The sequence below is a fragment of the Telopea speciosissima genome, chromosome 8, assembly GCF_018873765.1.
Source record: "Telopea speciosissima isolate NSW1024214 ecotype Mountain lineage chromosome 8, Tspe_v1, whole genome shotgun sequence".
Classification (NCBI taxonomy): Eukaryota; Viridiplantae; Streptophyta; class Magnoliopsida; order Proteales; family Proteaceae; genus Telopea; species Telopea speciosissima.
This window is the reverse complement of record NC_057923.1, coordinates 16,030,657-16,048,728: the sequence shown is the minus strand read 5'-3', so window position 1 is coordinate 16,048,728 and position 18,072 is coordinate 16,030,657. Positions and strand designations below refer to the sequence as shown.

Here is an 18,072-nt window from a genome sequence, read left to right as displayed (position 1 = left end):
ATATAGCTTTTGCCTATCCGTATCCGTTTAGCTTTCGGACAGATTCGGATAGTGCTAAATGGATACAGACACGAATTCGGAAACGGATTTCGGCTATTCATTTACATCCCTACTCCCTAGATGGAAAACACTTGATTATTGTTTAAACTCTCCGAATCTAGTATTAAGTTAGCGCCATTCCACAATCCTAAAAGTCGATTAACCTTTTGGGATTGGTGTGTGGTTTGTGTGATTACATTATCAAAAAAAAAAAGTGTGTGGGTTTAATCCCACATCGGGTGTGTGAGTGTGATATATATTGTGTATATCCGCCATTCCACGATCCTAGAAATCAGTTAACCTTTTGAGATTGGTGTGTTGTTTGTGTGACTATACTTTCCTTAAAAAAAAAACAAAAGTTAGCATCTCTTATCATTAAGAAGATAAAATAGCTTCTTTTTTTTTTTTGATCGAAGAAGATATAATACCTTAACTATTAACTATTCATTTCAAGGTGAACATTAGCTACGATGGGGATCAAAAAACAGTTCTTGCTATTTCTGTTGGAATTGGTGTCCATTAAACCCAATTTTAATAGTCAAATGATATTGATTTACATTATATTGTTGGGTATTTTGTTGTCCTGAGATTATAACTTAAAGAGTTCACAATAAGGGATAGAATTGGGATTTATTCACATGGTTGTTGTCAATCTGTGTGTTCGCAAGAATGAAGATTTCATACACATGTATGATTATACATGTTTATGTATATTAAATTGGATCATGTGAGAATATATAAAAAATATATATATTATTATTGGTAGTTTAAGCAAATTCATTAATGGGGTTTGTAATTGGTCCAAAATTGAGAGATCCTTATCATTGCATTTAGGTAGTAGAGGTTTTGTTTACCAACAGTTGATGCCTCTTTGGCTATATCAGTGCACTGAGTTCATGATATTTACCAGTAAATGAAGGAAAGCTTGATAAAGTACCTACTTCATAAAAATATCAAGAGATGTAATTATTGGATAGAATTCCGAACTCCGATGGCTTTTTTTGTAAATAGTCGTAAAATGATTTAAAATATTATTATTTAACTATTTTCAAAAGTCTTAGAAAGTGTTTTATGTTCAATTAACATTTCAAATTAAGGGTGCAAGTTTGGCCTGTCAATTCAAACCCGCCCTAAGCCCGAAGAACAAGGCTGAGATACCTTGACTCTGAAGGCGGGTCAGGGTTGGCTCAGGTCAGGGTTGAGGCCTTGAGTTGAGCTCGGCCCAGCCCGACCCTGTCTTCTTCTTCTTTTCCCCAGCCTGGCCCAACCCTTGCATCTCCCTTCCCCCTTCTCTGAAAGAGTTGGACTAGAACTTCATATTTCATCTTCCACCCATGTCATGCATTATGGTAAAGGCTAAGATGGTCAAGGAACTATATCATGGGTGTCCACTGTCCAGTGGCTTTAATTTTCAGTTTCAACTGTTTCCGTTGAATTATATATGATATCTCAAAGTCTATGATATTCTATACATGTTTCTAGTTCCAAGGGTGGGCATTAGGTGCGTAGATCTTTCTTGTAAATGTTTTAGTACCAATATTTTTCATTTGTAATTGATAAATCCTTTATTTGAGGTGGCAAATTTCAATCAACCAATCAATTTGGCGGCTTAACCAATTCATAAGGCCTAGATCAGTACTCCTCGTGCCTAAGATTGTTCACTGTTAGGACCAATACGAATCAACCTGGCCCGACCCTAAGGGCAAGTCAGGGCCTGGTCAAGCCTAGCCCCAACTTTGGAGACTTAGGTTTGGGCTAGGGTTTTAAAAAGCCTAGCCCAAACCGATCCTATTGCAACCTTAGTTCAAATTCTATGCATATGATATTTCAACGGATTAAGGTATTGAATGTAATTGATTCTATGCCCATGGGTTTGTTGTGTGATATTGTAAAGTGGAAAGACTGAATTAAAATGAAACTATTTCTTTGGAGAGTTTAATTGTTATATTTGTCTTTGGTTGTCTTTATATATAAATATCTTAATTTATTCAAAAAAATTAATTCAAATTCATATAAAAAAAAAATCGATATTATCCAATGCGATACGATAAATTATATAATAATAGGGAGACTGTTGTTTGTCTAATCTGCGCCCAGTGGGGCTGGCAGGGTGGTCACTCCCTCTCTAACTCTAAACAGTAACTCTAAAGGGACTCTATTAGATCCACGGTTGCCTCAATTGGACGCATGGATTGGGTTTTTTGTTTTTACCGGATCGGCTAACAATTCCAAACACATCACATTAACAAGCTGTCTGTTACTTCCTTTCAACTGTGTACATTGATTAAAGGGACAAGAAGGGAAGGGGAACAAGAGGACAAAAGCAAAAAACCGAGTGAAATGATAAACAACTCTCGCTCACACTTGAAGTCAACTGAACTGGCAACAATAAACAAACGTATAGACATAAATTATTTTAAAAAACAAAAAATCAACTTATTGAAAAGCTTCGTCTATTCCTGTACACTTTAAAAAAAAAAAAACACAGAAAAGAAACCAAGATAGCTGCTTAATTAATGATCCTCATGGTTGGAATTGTTTGATGTTTCATGGTCAGTGACAGAAGGGTTTAGAGAAGAAGAATCTGAAGGATCAGATGACTCAGTTGCAGGATTAGTTGAATTCCTGTTACCGCCTCTGTTATTATTAGAAAAGGAGAAAGTTACCCAAATCTCCCTCCTCTCACCTCTCCTCTCTCTCCTTTGTTCATCTTCACCATCACCATCACCATCACCATCACCACTGCCCCTCTTCCTATACTCCTCTTCATTCGTCGGCATCTTAAACCTGCAAAGAGGACAAGACCCATGCATCCCTAACCATTTCTCTATACAACTTGAATGAAATCTATGCTTACAGGGCATCTCCCTTGCCTCCTCACCAATCTCCCAACCTTCCAAACAGATCGAACACTCCTTATCCAAATCCTCTTGGGTAATTTCCATCTTGGGCATCGCCTCGATTGAAGCCTTGGATGCCGGAGGAAGCCCTTCTTTGCTCAAGGAATCTCGAAGCAGAGATTCCAAATTCCTACCTCCTTCGATCACGATCGTACCCTGAGTGATAGGGTTTATTAGAATTATACGATCCACACTCCTTGCACCTGTTTCTTGATCTGAATCAGTATTATCGGATTCTCTTCTCGGAGAACCAGCTAAACCCAGAATTAGGGGCAGTAGCAGAGACAATTCCCTGCTTCTCGTACTTGCCAGTTGCTCGGTGAGCGATGATTCCTCATCTGGGTTAGCCGCCATCGATTGTTTTCTGTTGATCTGCTGCTGAAGCTGAACAAATAGAGAATCTTAAAGAGAGAGAGAAAGCGAATTGCGATATCTTGAAGAAGAAAGAGATGGGGAAACGGAGACTATATATGAAGATTAACACATAGAAAGCGCCCACAGAAACAGGAATGGCTGAAGCAGGAAGGTTGTGGAAAGATCTAGAAAGTTATCCATTGGACTTTGGAAATGTCATTTCTACTCCTCCATGTTCAGCGAAATTGAGAAGTGAAAGCCACATACAGAAGGTGTTTGTTCCGACTCTACAACTGAAGAATTATTAATGAACGTATGAGTACTAATCCGTTCAAGGGAATTGATCCCATGTTTCACAAATCATGTGAAACTGTTTTTTTATTTTAGGGAGAATGTTATCTTTGCCGCAGCCTGCTCCCAGGCACATAGGCAGTCTGTAGAGAGGGCAAGGTGGTCATTGCACCAACCCCCATGTGCCTGGGCTTTATTTGAGGACGTTCGCTTTCCGCAATGGAAACTGAAGGCTGAAGGATAGTGTGAACCCGTGAAAATCCTCTCTAGTAGGACAATGCGTCTAGTGTGCACCGAACGGCTGCAGGCTGACATGCATCCCAAGGACCAGCTCCAACCGTCTGATGCATGTTGGAGAGGATCTGGTCCATGTGACCCTATGTCCAAAATGAAGCAAAATGATCGCTCCACCTCTACGTGAGGTAGAAATTCCATCGTTGTTGATGCTTCCTTGCATTCTCCCATTGGCCCCGTGTCAGTGCATGGGTCATGTTGTCTTTCAAGGAATCCTCTCGTTTTATTTTAAAAAGAGTGCTAGGATGGATCTTGTGTCCAAACACAGGAGTGCCCGCTCATGAAATAAAAAATCACATCAAAATTTGATGCCTTTGCGTGTGCTAGCTCTCTTTGGCCCCGAGTTGATGCAATTGTGATTAGGCAACAATCTCTTGTTTGTTTAAGTAATAACCAGGCAGCAATCTCTTGCCCATTTATTTTACTCTAAGGGTGAAAGCTGGAAGCCTGGAATCATGGTTTTAGTGTATGATATCAGATTGGGTAATTGATGAAATCGACACGGATCAGACTTGTATCAGACAATTTTGTTCCTAATTTTCTTAAAAAAAAAAAAACAGATTTTTTTACTGTTCTATCCCTTGTTCATACCATTTCACCAATACAGTATCAACAAAGTATCGAGATCAATGACTAGCGAAACCGATACATTTCACCCGATACAAGCGATCCAATAACGATACCTCAAACCATGGCTGGAATGCTAGAATGGACTACAAAAAAAACCTGCGTAGACTTTAGCCAGATCCATCCAAATGGGTTGGTTACATTTATAAATTTTACAAAGGCTCCATTTATTTTGTGTAAAATTTTACTAAATTTGCACTTCAAAAAATTTTAGATGTAAAATTTTAAATGTTGAAAAATGGTTCAATGTTTGTTTTTTATGGAAACAAACAGTAGAAAAACTTTCAAAATATAAAACTTTATATTTACGAAGTAAAATTTGCTGCGTACAACACAAACGGAGCCAAAGGAAAATTATCTAACAATAACAGTTGGCCGTCTATTTCTCCAAAAATTTGTTGACCGTCTATGGTTGACTTCATTATTTGTATTGGAGGGGCTTTCTAATTTCTAGAGTCATCTCTCGCATTAATCACAACATTAGCATTTAGCCATTTAGCACACATTCCGTGACTTTCATCAAATTCATCTTACGAAATCGGATAGCTCAAAGAAGAGGGGGATGCACCTTACCAGGACAGAGTGTTCGGTCGGGGGGTGAAATGGTCATTTCACCTTCCTTTGTTAGAGAATTGTAGAAACTGTACCGGGCAGGGAAATTAGAAGGAAGAGAAAAAAGGCATCATGGGTGTATTTTGGTGAATTTGGTGTTGAAAATGTCATTAAATTCCCCAAAGAGTGAATTGACCCTTTGATTCCCTTTGTTCACCTTGAATATGCCGTGTGCCGTTTCGGATTGGAATCTAAAACCTTACAGATTCCAGGATTTCTTGGATTAAATCGACCCCATCGGATTAGAATCGACCGATTCACCAATCCAATTCTCAAATTTTTGAAACTATGGTTAGAACTACATTTGGCTCCAAATTCTCCATATTCTTTTTTATTCCTCTCGGACTTTGCTTCCCCGTTCTGTAAATACTTCTAATATTGCAATATAAGTTTTAATTTCACAAAAAAAAAAGTTTACATGAATAATGAATCAGGATTCAGGCATGATTCCGATCGAAACTGGGTTGAATCGATAACCAATCCATCAGGATCGGCTATACTCTGCCTATTCGAATTAGGGATGTAAATGGATATTCGTACATCCGAATTCAGTTCGCATCCATATCCATTTACGATTATCCATACCCGTTTAGAGAGATCTAGAAAAAAATTCGAATAATCCTGAAAAAAATTATCGGATCCAAATAAAATATTCAATTAATAATAAAAATTAAATAATTAATGATCTTGTGTGTTTTTGAACATTCAACAAGTTCTAAGGAATGAGGAAATGAGAATCATAAAACTATGACAACTACGAGATATGGATTGAGAGTAATTGAATTTGTCGGGGTCGGGGGAAGAAGGTCTGAGTTACACAAGTCAGGGATATAAATGGATAGTTGAAAATCCAAATTCCGTTTGCATCGTATCCATTTAGGGATATCTAAATTCAGTCATGAAATATCTGGATCTAATCACATTCGCTTCGTATTGATCCGTTTACATCTCTAATTTGAATCGATTGGAATCAAGATCGACATGACCTATTGGATTCCATGTTTTGTATCCTTTATCCTAAACCAATTTAAGATATTAATTGAAACAAGGCAAAAGGATTCTAAAAGAATGTCTCCAATTAGCTAAGGGACGCAGGGATTGAAACATTTCACAATCTCCTGGTTTACAAAATTCCAAAAAAAAAATTCTCACCATGGACTCTGTTCTTGTGTTTGAATCTTGTCCAACCTCAACATAATAAAGATTAGGAAAAGGTTCTTCTCTTCCTTTAATGAAATTACCTCTTATATATGATATCCCATTTTGATACATTTTAATATTACACTCTTACTCTTCTATATCACTTGAATCTTCTATCAACAAGAATTTAGTTCCCATTATCCTATGGCCATCTAAAGTCATTGTTAAAATAAAATTCTTTCATCAAACAACATAGGAGAAAGATTTTTTTCGCGCACGGTTAAAGTTCAACCACCATACTATGGTTCTAAAACATCCCCCTATTGGATAAAATTGATAATACCCCTTCCTTGTTTCGTGATACCTTCTCTTACTCATCCTGAAATCCACGATTTCTATGTGACTTAAGGAAAACTCGATTCAACAACATACATCCTTTTTGGCTTCTTGCAATGTTTCTTTCCACAAATAAAACACATCACAGCATAAACAAAGCCAAACTTCTCAAATCTTACATCCAATATTTGTCAGATGGTGCTATGATAGGTGATAAACCTAATTTAACCATGCATGCTTATTAACTTCTTAAAAGAACCTAACACCTATTTACCAACAAAAAAAAATTAAAAAACCTAACATCCAAGCGCCATTTAATCCTTTTCTCTCCCTCTCTCTTTCCCTCTCTTTCCATCTCTTTCCCCTTGAGTAGAATAGACATTTTCTTTTTGTATTTATGGATATGGAAGAGTAGAATACTCATTCAATTCCTTCAATGAAACCAAAAATAAAACGACACTAAAAAACATCCTTGAACAATGGGGGAACACTTATCCAATCAAACAAATTTCCCCCAAAAGCCAAAAGCAAGAGAAGCAAAAGCATGGACAGTCACGATATAACATGGGCAAAGCCAAGGGACTAACTGCCGTCCCTTTAATTTTTATACTTTTATTAATTAGGCAAAATATATTATAGGAGGGGTAGGCCTAGGGCTGCAACAGGGTTGGGTTGGGCTGGACTTTATAAAACTCTTGTCCAACCCTGAGTCGTCCCCTTAGTTGGATTTAGATCCGATCCGATCCTGACTCAGGACCTGAAAAATCCAACCCTGACTTGCCCTCAGGGTCGGGCCGGGCCAACCCTGATCGGCCTAAACCCACCCTGAGCCACCCTGAGCTATATGAAGGGAGAGATGGCCTATCCATGAGGCACTAAATCTATCCAGAGGGACTAGGTTGTCAAATTATCATACATGTGGCTTAAAAGATGAAAACACCCGAGAATGAATTCCTAGATAGGTATGCAAGAAATATTTTCTCATAAAATATATAACTATTAGCCATTACAATTATGCTCTAAGTTATCTTCCTCATGCATATTAGATATTAATAGTCTAATAGCTTAGACATCTTTGGACAATCAAATATGGGAGAAAATTCTCTGTGCCACAGCGCAGCCTGCGCCCAGGCACATGGGCAGCCTATGCAGAGGGGCAGGATGGTCATTGCATCCACCCCCATGTGCAGGAGCGCAGGCTGCACTGCGGCACAGAGAACAGTACCCCATCAAATATTTACCAACTATAGTCTTTGAAACGAAGTCCTAACTATGAAAGCACATGTAGTATCTTGCATGCTTAGACTTTTCCCTTAGGCTATGTTTGATTTGTCGTAAAATATTTTATTGGAAAATGATTATCACTTATGCTATTCCATTTTTATTTTTTTTTATTATTGCACATGACTAATGAACACATTTGAGCACAATTGAACTTGAGAAATAATCCAGCCATATGACGGAGGTAGAGCCCACCATGAGTGTCCCATATATCAATAATCATGATACCATCAGTATGTTGGGATAACATCCTGAAATTAGAAATTATTTTTTTTTTGTAAAACTTTTGTTATGTATTCTTGTGAAGTGTTTTCAGTCTTTATGGGAAAACCTTTCCCATGTTTTCAGACTGCAATTTTCCTATTTGTGGGTCTCATGTAAATGATACTTTTTTTAAGACAACCATCGATGTGGCAAGCAGGATTACTTCCATCATTGGTAGCGTGGAAAACCCTCTCCCTTCAAATATATATGCATTAAACGCAACCATCTTGCTCTCCTCCAGCCGTGGCAGTAGATGGAGGGTCTAGTCCAGCAAAAACAGGGGGAAGGGGGGTCACTTGGGTCTCACCTGTGAAATGACCAAACCCCCTTGTTTTGCTGGCTAGACCCTCCGGCTCCCGCCACGGCTGGAGAGCCAAATTGTTAAACACAGCCCTTAGAATTAAAAGCCCCTTTCTCTCCCTTCGTAGTCTTTTTTTTCTCTAATAATTATCCCCTCCAATTCCTCCAATTCCTCTAATAGGGGGAAGTAGACCCCACCTTCGACAGTGTTTTTGGGCATGTGATAGGGTGGTCGTTTTCGCCCCATGTGAGGAATTGGAAGAATTGAAAGGGCCAACGAATTGGAGGAGATAACGATTGGGGGGGTTGAGAAATAAAAAATATTTTTCAAAATAATTGATTGATTGCGTAACAATCTTTCATCAAGATTCCCGTGATGTGGGTTTTTATTTTCAATTTTCTTTTTGAAATTAAAGCCTTAAAGGATTTTTTATTTTTTATTTTTGGTAAAAAGCCTTAAAGGATAGTTAGTGGTATTTATTTAGTCAACTCTACTTGTTTCAACTTTTTTTTGCTAAAATTTCTATTAATGAAGGAAAGAAAGATGTACAGGGTTAAAGTCTGGGCATACCTAGACAGACCATGGTTCTAAGTATCGGTATTGCATCGTCCTAGTCATCAATATCGATACCGTGTCGATATCGTATCGATAGCATAGTACGGACAAGTGGTAAAATGGTCAGAAAACTCATTTTTTAAGGAGATCCATGGGTAATTTTGTCCGATACAACCGATCCAGGCCGATACCGTATCAATATCATATTGATTTTATAGGTTACCGATACCCGTTCTGATACCGTGCCCTAAAACTATGAGACAGACACAAGAAAACATCAACAAGTTAAGTAGGGCTCCCACCTTCGGCAATGCCATCAGCAGGACACCTTACTCAATTACAAAATACAAAATTACCTTGAAAATGTATATCTAGGTCTACATCGAGCATCAATAATCATCTCCTCTCTAATATGGGGAGGGAGATTTACCACGTTCCTTGACTGTGAACTCTTCGTGGCCTCTTTTACAAGGTAGTCTGCTGCAGAGTTAAGACTCTCTAAAACGAAGAGATATTTTCCAAGAGATTACCATAAAAAACTTTGCAGTGAAAACTATTCTTGTAACACAAATCAAGGATAGCCATCTTGATACAATGACTGTGGCAGAATCACATTCAATCCATAATAGGTTAAGATTGTACAACTTACGCTAGATTTGGTATGATTTCTATTTCGATTTCGAATTGATTCCATGAAATATTCAAAAAGTAGATTTTTGGTCAAGAAATTGAAATTGTTTTGGTTACATCAATCTAGAATATTTCAAGATTAAGAATCCATTTGGTAGTTCAATTTTTTAGCAATAGATTCTCAATATTTCTTTGGAAGAGGATGATGGTGGTGGGGAGGTGTTGGCGGCAGTGGCGTGATAGTGGTGGTGGTGGTGGAGGGTTGGTGGTAGTGATGGTAGTGGTGGTCATTGTAGCGGCAGGGTGGAGGTGGTGGTGGTGAGACTATCAGGAGAAGAAGAAGGGGATATTTTATTTTTAACATGAAACTACTATTTTGTCTATCAAATTAACCATGTGTTCATTAAAGAGGAAAAGTGAAATCAATTTTAATTTCAAAATTGAAACAACGCCAAACTATCTCAGAATTTTTGTTTTATTTTATTTCTATTTTACTGAAATAAGGTGTAAAATAAAACTAAACAATTTCCGAAATAGAAATCATCCCATGAAATTGAAATAGAAATCATACAAAATCAGGCCTTACCTCTTGATCAACCCTTGACAACACCAATGAATTAGGCTTCATTATTTGATGTGTCCAGGATCATTAAAAGCCATAATCAAACCACCATTATGATCTCTAAAAATACTCCCATATCAGTTCTACCTGGGTTACCCAAGGAACATCCATTTGTAAACAATTTCACCAATCTCAGATTTGATTTGCACTTTGCACCAATCGATTTCAAATATGCACTAAACTGGAGAAGGTTGAACAGTAATTATACCCAGTCTCATTCTCGAAGAAATGTGTTATAAACATGTAGAGGAGATCTCTCTCTCCCCTCAAGTCTCCTCTTTCAATCCATAATAGGTTAAGATTGTACAACTTACGCTAGATTTGGTATGATTTCTATTTCGATTTCGAATTGATTCCATGAAATATTCAAAAAGTAGATTTTTGGTCAAGAAATTGAAATTGTTTTGGTTACATCAATCTAGAATATTTCAAGATTAAGAATCCATTTGGTAGTTCAATTTTTTAGCAATAGATTCTCAATATTTCTTTGGAAGAGGATGATGGTGGTGGGGAGGTGTTGGCGGCAGTGGCGTGATAGTGGTGGTGGTGGTGGAGGGTTGGTGGTAGTGATGGTGGTGGTGGTCATTGTAGCGGCAGGGTGGAGGTGGTGGTGGTGAGACTATCAGGAGAAGAAGAAGGGGATATTTTATTTTTAACATGAAATTACTATTTTGTCTATCAAATTAACCATGTGTTCATTAAAGAGGAAAAGTGAAATCAATTTTAATTTCAAAATTGAAACAACGCCAAACTATCTCAGAATTTTTGTTTTATTTTATTTCTATTTCACTGAAATAAGGTGTAAAATAAAACTAAACAATTTCCGAAATAGAAATCATCCCATGAAATTGAAATAGAAATCATACAAAATCAGGCCTTACCTCTTGAATAACCCTTGACAACACCAATGAATTAGGCTTCATTATTTGATGTGTCCAGGATCATTAAAAGCCATAATCAAACCACCATTATGATCTCTAAAAATACTCCCATATCAGTTCTACTTGGGTTACCCAAGGAACATCCATTTGTAAACAATTTCACCAATCTCAGATTTGATTTGCACTTTGCACCAATCGATTTCAAATATGCACTAAACTGGAGAAGGTTGAACAGTAATTATACCCAGTCTCATTCTCGAAGAAATGTGTTATAAACATGTAGAGGAGATCTCTCTCTCCCCTCAAGTCTCCTCTTTCAATCCATAATAGGTTAAGATTGTACAACTTACGCTAGATTTGGTATGATTTCTATTTCGATTTCGAATTGATTCCATGAAATATTCAAAAAGTAGATTTTTGGTCAAGAAATTGAAATTGTTTTGGTTACATCAATCTAGAATATTTCAAGATTAAGAATCCATTTGGTAGTTCAATTTTTTAGCAATAGATTCTCAATATTTCTTTGGAAGAGGATGATGGTGGTGGGGAGGTGTTGGCGGCAGTGGCGTGATAGTGGTGGTGGTGGTGGAGGGTTGGTGGTAGTGATGGTGGTGGTGGTCATTGTAGCGGCAGGGTGGAGGTGGTGGTGGTGAGACTATCAGGAGAAGAAGAAGGGGATATTTTATTTTTAACATGAAATTACTATTTTGTCTATCAAATTAACCATGTGTTCATTAAAGAGGAAAAGTGAAATCAATTTTAATTTCAAAATTGAAACAACGCCAAACTATCTCAGAATTTTTGTTTTATTTTATTTCTATTTCACTGAAATAAGGTGTAAAATAAAACTAAACAATTTCCGAAATAGAAATCATCCCATGAAATTGAAATAGAAATCATACAAAATCAGGCCTTACCTCTTGAATAACCCTTGACAACACCAATGAATTAGGCTTCATTATTTGATGTGTCCAGGATCATTAAAAGCCATAATCAAACCACCATTATGATCTCTAAAAATACTCCCATATCGGTTCTACAGGTTACCAAGGAACATCCATTTGTAAACAATTTCACCAATCTCAGATTTGATTTGCACTTTGCACCAATCGATTTCAAATATGCACTAAACTGGAGAAGGTTGAACAGTAATTATACCCAGTCTCATTCTCGAAGAAATGTGTTATAAACATGTAGAGGAGATCTCTCTCTCCCCTCAAGTCTGCTCTTTCAATCCATAATAGGTTAAGATTGTACAACTTACGCTAGATTTGGTATGATTTCTATTTCGATTTCGAATTGATTCCATGAAATATTCAAAAAGTAGATTTTTGGTCAAGAAATTGAAATTGTTTTGGTTACATCAATCTAGAATATTTCAAGATTAAGAATCCATTTGGTAGTTCAATTTTTTAGCAATAGATTCTCAATATTTCTTTGGAAGAGGATGATGGTGGTGGGGAGGTGTTGGCGGCAGTGGCGTGATAGTGGTGGTGGTGGTGGAGGGTTGGTGGTAGTGATGGTGGTGGTGGTCATTGTAGCGGCAGGGTGGAGGTGGTGGTGGTGAGACTATCAGGAGAAGAAGAAGGGGATATTTTATTTTTAACATGAAATTACTATTTTGTCTATCAAATTAACCATGTGTTCATTAAAGAGGAAAAGTGAAATCAATTTTAATTTCAAAATTGAAACAACGCCAAACTATCTCAGAATTTTTGTTTTATTTTATTTCTATTTCACTGAAATAAGGTGTAAAATAAAACTAAACAATTTTCGAAATAGAAATCATCCTATGAAATTGAAATAGAAATCATACAAAATCAGGCCTTACCTCTTGATTAACCCTTGACAACACCAATGAATTAGGCTTCATTATTTGATGTGTCCAGGATCATTAAAAGCCATAATCAAACCACCATTATGATCTCTAAAAATACTCCCATATCAGTTCTACCTGGGTTACCCAAGGAACATCCATTTGTAAACAATTTCACCAATCTCAGATTTGATTTGCACTTTGCACCAATCGATTTCAAATATGCACTAAACTGGAGAAGGTTGAACAGTAATTATACCCAGTCTCATTCTCGAAGAAATGTGTTATAAACATGTAGAGGAGATCTCTCTCTCCCCTCAAGTCTCCTCTTTCAATCCATATTGTACCAGGCGCCCTTCAAAGATAGACTCTCAGCCTTGCGCTTCACCCATAAGAGAAATTCAGAAAAAGAACTATGATGATTCCACACAAAGCCAAAATGGTTCTAAGAACAAACACCATAATCTTACCGATCGAGAAACTGCATTCTAAGAAAATATGTAACAAGGATTGAGACTGTTCACCACATAATTCGCATCTTGAGACAAGTGGGACACCACTTGGAAATTAAATTGTAAAGGGAAATTCTGACTATCTAGGTTTTGCATTCATTGATCTTTAAGTTGGCCCTACCATAATAGCTAACTTGCTATCAAAGTAAACCCCAACATGCTTTTTTCACATGTTAGTTTCAGCCTGAATGGTTTTTGGTCATATCAAAAAACAAACCATTGAAAATTTAGAACTACATAACCCCAAGGGGCAGTGCAGTTGGCAAGGGACGAGGCCTTAGGAAGCTGAAGGTCTTGAGTTCGACTCCGCCTTCCCTCTTGGAGCCACCCGTCTGAGAGGAAACTCTCTAGTGAACATTGGGGGTTCGGTATCTCCCGATTCGTGTGTGTTGTAGGGTCATGCATGAGCCCTGGGGGAATTAGTCGGCCAAAGGCCAGATACCTCCAGTTCCCACAAAAAAAAAAATTAGTACAGTTACAAAGTCATGAGTTCAACTCTCACTATGGTCTACTTGTGATCTACTGTAGAAAAAAACGTGACTCAAATTATATGGTCTGACAAAATTGCTTATGTCAGTGGCAAGATGAGATATGCTCACTATAAATGGAATAGGGTTTCAGTTGCTCGTCCTCAACTCTCTCAAATCGATTACAAAGAAAGCACTCTCACTACAAATATATAGCGAAACTCTATATAGGTAATTTACCAAAATAGCCATAAAAAAGGGGTGTACGGTGTACCCAATGCACGAGGCTCCTGCCACTACAGGATCTAGGAGGGTCTTAATGTACATAGCCTTGCCCTTGCTTTGTAGAGATGTTTCCTAATACTTGTGGTCACAATGGAGAAACCTTACCGTTGCACCAAGATCCACCCTCTAACTTACCAAAATGCCCATATAACCTTTAAAAAACATTTCTTCAAGGGGTGTTGCCCCTGAACCCCCCCTGCATGGATTCATTAGCTTGTTGAGGCCCTAGTAACGAAGATAATGCGCAAAGTGGGCTGATTCTTCTGGGCCTCAAGACCTCGGACACTACTACCTCTAAACAAACCTTCAGAATCAGCCCACTAATGCAAGTGACGAAATACAAGAATTGTACCCCCATTCCCCAACACCTACTTATCCAAAAGATATAGAGGGTGCACAGACCATCAAGAAGGGATGTATTTACATACATGGAAAGTTAGTGATTAACTTTGAGTCTAGAATTCGATAGTTAGCATATTCAAACCATTCCCTAGATATTTGAGACTTAGCTTTGCAATATCATTAAGCCACTTGATAGAAATAGGCAAATGACTCAGTCTATGTTCCATTTTTACCAAGATTTATTGTTTACAAAATTAACCTATTTTAAGTAGTAAAAAACAGAATTTCCAATGGTACCTATAGCGAAAGCAGTTTCCACTCCCTTCCCCCCCTTTGACCATCAAACGGGAGGAGTTTATTATGTATTTTCATGCATCAAGTTTTGTTTGTACTTCAATCATATGGTTCACAATGTATTGCACTTTCCCTAATATTTTCAACGGTATAAATTTATTTTTTTAGAAAAATTTTTGTTATTTCCTTTTGATATGTGGCAAAATCTATTTGGAATGTAGAATGAACAAGGTATGTTTGTATCGACATGTTCATAAAATTTGGCCCCCAACTAATCTGCCATGGAGCAGAAAAACTACAGCCACTGCCTTTCAATACGTTGTGAAATCTCCGTTTCTGAAACCAAATCGGTACCATGGGCCAAGTTGGCCCAATGGGTACCGAGCCTGGGCCAACTTGGGCTGTCATAGGCTTGAGTTTCAAGAAATGCTGCATGTATTGCCTGTATAGAATGATGAGAAGAGGTAGAGAGATAACAGGTTAAGGCCCGGTCTGGTCTAATTTTCAAAGCAAAAATGCTAGTATCACAAATCCGGTCACATCACAGCACAAACGCATGTTAGTATATATATTATTGGACAAAGTTTTCCACCACCCGTAGAGGACGGTTCACCTAGGACCCTCCCGATACCCATTCCCGCCCTCTCCCACCCCTCAGTGAATGAGATCCCATTCACCATGGGTGCGAGGGAAATTCGGTCCTATATTATTTGCATACCCTTATATTACAAGATTTTGGAGGGATCTCTATCCCAATGGAGTTTGTTAACAATATGTGATTTACATCTAATCTTAAGTAGGGTTTGGGAATTCATTTTAGGCATTGTTGAACTAGTGGTTAGCTTGTAGGTTTTTTTTTGTGTGTGTGTGTGTGTTGGGGTGCGGTGGGGTGGGGACGTGGGGGGGGGGGGGGGCGCGGAAGGAAGAGGGAAGGGTGCTTAAGAGTAGTGGTTAGGGCCTTGGTTGATAAGTTCTAAGCCCCCCCCTACCACTTTATAGGCCAAGTCAAGGCAAAAAGCACCTAGACTCCGTCTACATTGGCCACGGGGAAGATGTATGGACGAACCTGTTCAAGGCAGTTCCCATGCCCTTTCTTCAGCTCTGGAGTCGGAGGGAAAAAGACCTTCGGACAAAGCCTCGTGATCAAGACAAGAAGAAAAAGGCGGTAGTGTCCTCTGCTGATGAAGAAAAAGTTCAACTCCTTGTTCATCTCTCTCTTTCGAGAGTTTGAACCGCTCCGTGGGGGAAGCCGCTCCTCCATGAGAACAAGAAAAGAAAGAAAATCAAGAGATTGACCCATTTGAAGATTGATGTTCATTCGCTCCTTGCTCGCGCAGCGGCATACCCAAAAAAAAATGCAATCAAATCCTCTAACAGATTTCTTGGAAGAAAGTGTTGTTTCAAAAATTGGTGCGAAGATCCGCCAAGATATCAGCGGCATCCTTCGCGCGTTCTTCTATCGAAATGGTTTTCCCAGGCGCGCTCCACTCCATGATATCCTCCATCACCTGATTGGTGATGGGCTTCAAATATTGCAAAATCAACAATTTAAAAGTCTTTTGATATGGGCCAAAGTAGATGAAAAGCCCAAAATCCAAAATCAAAGATTCCTTAGGTCCCGTTATAAATTTGGGCTTCCATGGGCACCAGTTTTAAATATTGTAACACACCACCATGGAGATGCTAGGGCCCACATAAAACAAAAACTGATTCCATGACCATCATCCAATGGGGACTGATCGAACCATTGGTTTAAGTATAAGTCTATGTTACAATCAAAGGAAAAGTGTCAAGTATCCCGGTCCGTCGAGTTAAATCGTTCTTCATAATACTTGGCTAAATTAAGTATAATACATGAGAAATAAAAATATGTATATAGAAAAGTTAAAAAATTAGGGTTTAGTGCATATACCAGAATTGGTAGGCTACAAAATAAGGGTTAGTATATGGAATTTAAAATAAAGAAAGGAAATAGAAATCATATACCCGAAGCAATTGCTTGTACAGTTAGTATACTAGAATGTAAAGCTATGAAGAAATAAAATATAACATAATAGTAAGTAAAACAGATATGCAATAGTAATAGACATGAACCCTATGATGCAAACCCTAATGCATAGATACATGAGAAATCAAAGAAAAACCTCAAGGATGCAAACAAAGCTCAAACAATGATAAAACCCTAAATAACATGATAAAAATATAAAAATATATATACAGAAAATTCATGCATAAAATAAAAGCATGAAATTTCTGAAAATGTCTATACGGCTAAAACAAGCTAGAATTCTAGAAAAAAAAACACATCAAAAATAAGAAAAATACATTTAGGTTCAAATCAACAATAAAAACTTGAACCCCAAGGAGTTTGGTCCATTGGTGATTTCGTAGTGGGTAGATTGCCTCATGAAGTTTCTTACTTGGATTCGAATCCCCTTAGTACCAATCTTGGGGCCACTAACCGTCTTTGGAGCGGAAACGGCATGTGGGACCGTAAAGGATTATTCCCACTCCAAAGGATGTGGGGGAACACCCTCCTTTATCAAAAACAATAAAATTTGAGAAAACATGGATCTGAACATTAAAATTCATAAATCAAAGGGCAAACCCTAAATCAGTAAAAATCTCCATTCTAACGATAAAAACCTTGGAAGAAAAGGATCATGCAAACATGTAAGAATTATGGAACCAATGATGCTACAACATGCAATTAACATATTTAAAAACCTAGATTTATGAAGAAATCATGAATATAACTAAACATGCAAGCAACAACCTACGATATGGTGCACGCGTGACGCCATAAACAACACATAATATGAGATAAACCAAATAAGAGAAGAGTTTAAGGTTTTACCTGATTAAAAGGCCATGAAATTAAAAGATTGGAGGCTACTCTTGACTTAGTAAATAAGTCGAAACTCGAAATCTTACTACCCTAAATTTGGATTTCTAAATTTCTCTGTCTTCAAGTCACTCTCTAATCAAAGACTTTGGTTAGCCAAAGAGAGATCCCCCAAAACGTGAGAGAATTCTGTATTTATATGTTTAAGAAAAAGTATTTACTCCTTAAGACATCATGGGGTGCAGAAGTCCCATCCAAATCATTAACATGGGATTCTCTGAGTGGTTTTTTTTATTTTTTATTTTTTATTTTTGTCAATGGTGTAAAATGGGCCAACAATCTTCAACCAATCACAATTGAGTTAATATGTGTTTAAACTCATAA

At 37.6% G+C, this 18,072-nt stretch overlaps 1 protein-coding gene across 1 annotated transcript; it reads right to left on the bottom strand.

Annotated features, from left to right (window-relative positions):
* Positions 1 to 2,528: 2,528 nt before the first annotated feature.
* Positions 2,529 to 3,390, bottom strand: LOC122671649 (E3 ubiquitin-protein ligase MPSR1-like). Its single transcript, XM_043868995.1, has one exon. It carries the CDS (start codon positions 3,291 to 3,293, stop codon positions 2,553 to 2,555), a length of 741 nt encoding a protein of 246 aa, XP_043724930.1. The 5' UTR covers positions 3,294 to 3,390; the 3' UTR covers positions 2,529 to 2,552.
* Between the last annotated feature and the right edge of the window lie 14,682 nt (positions 3,391 to 18,072).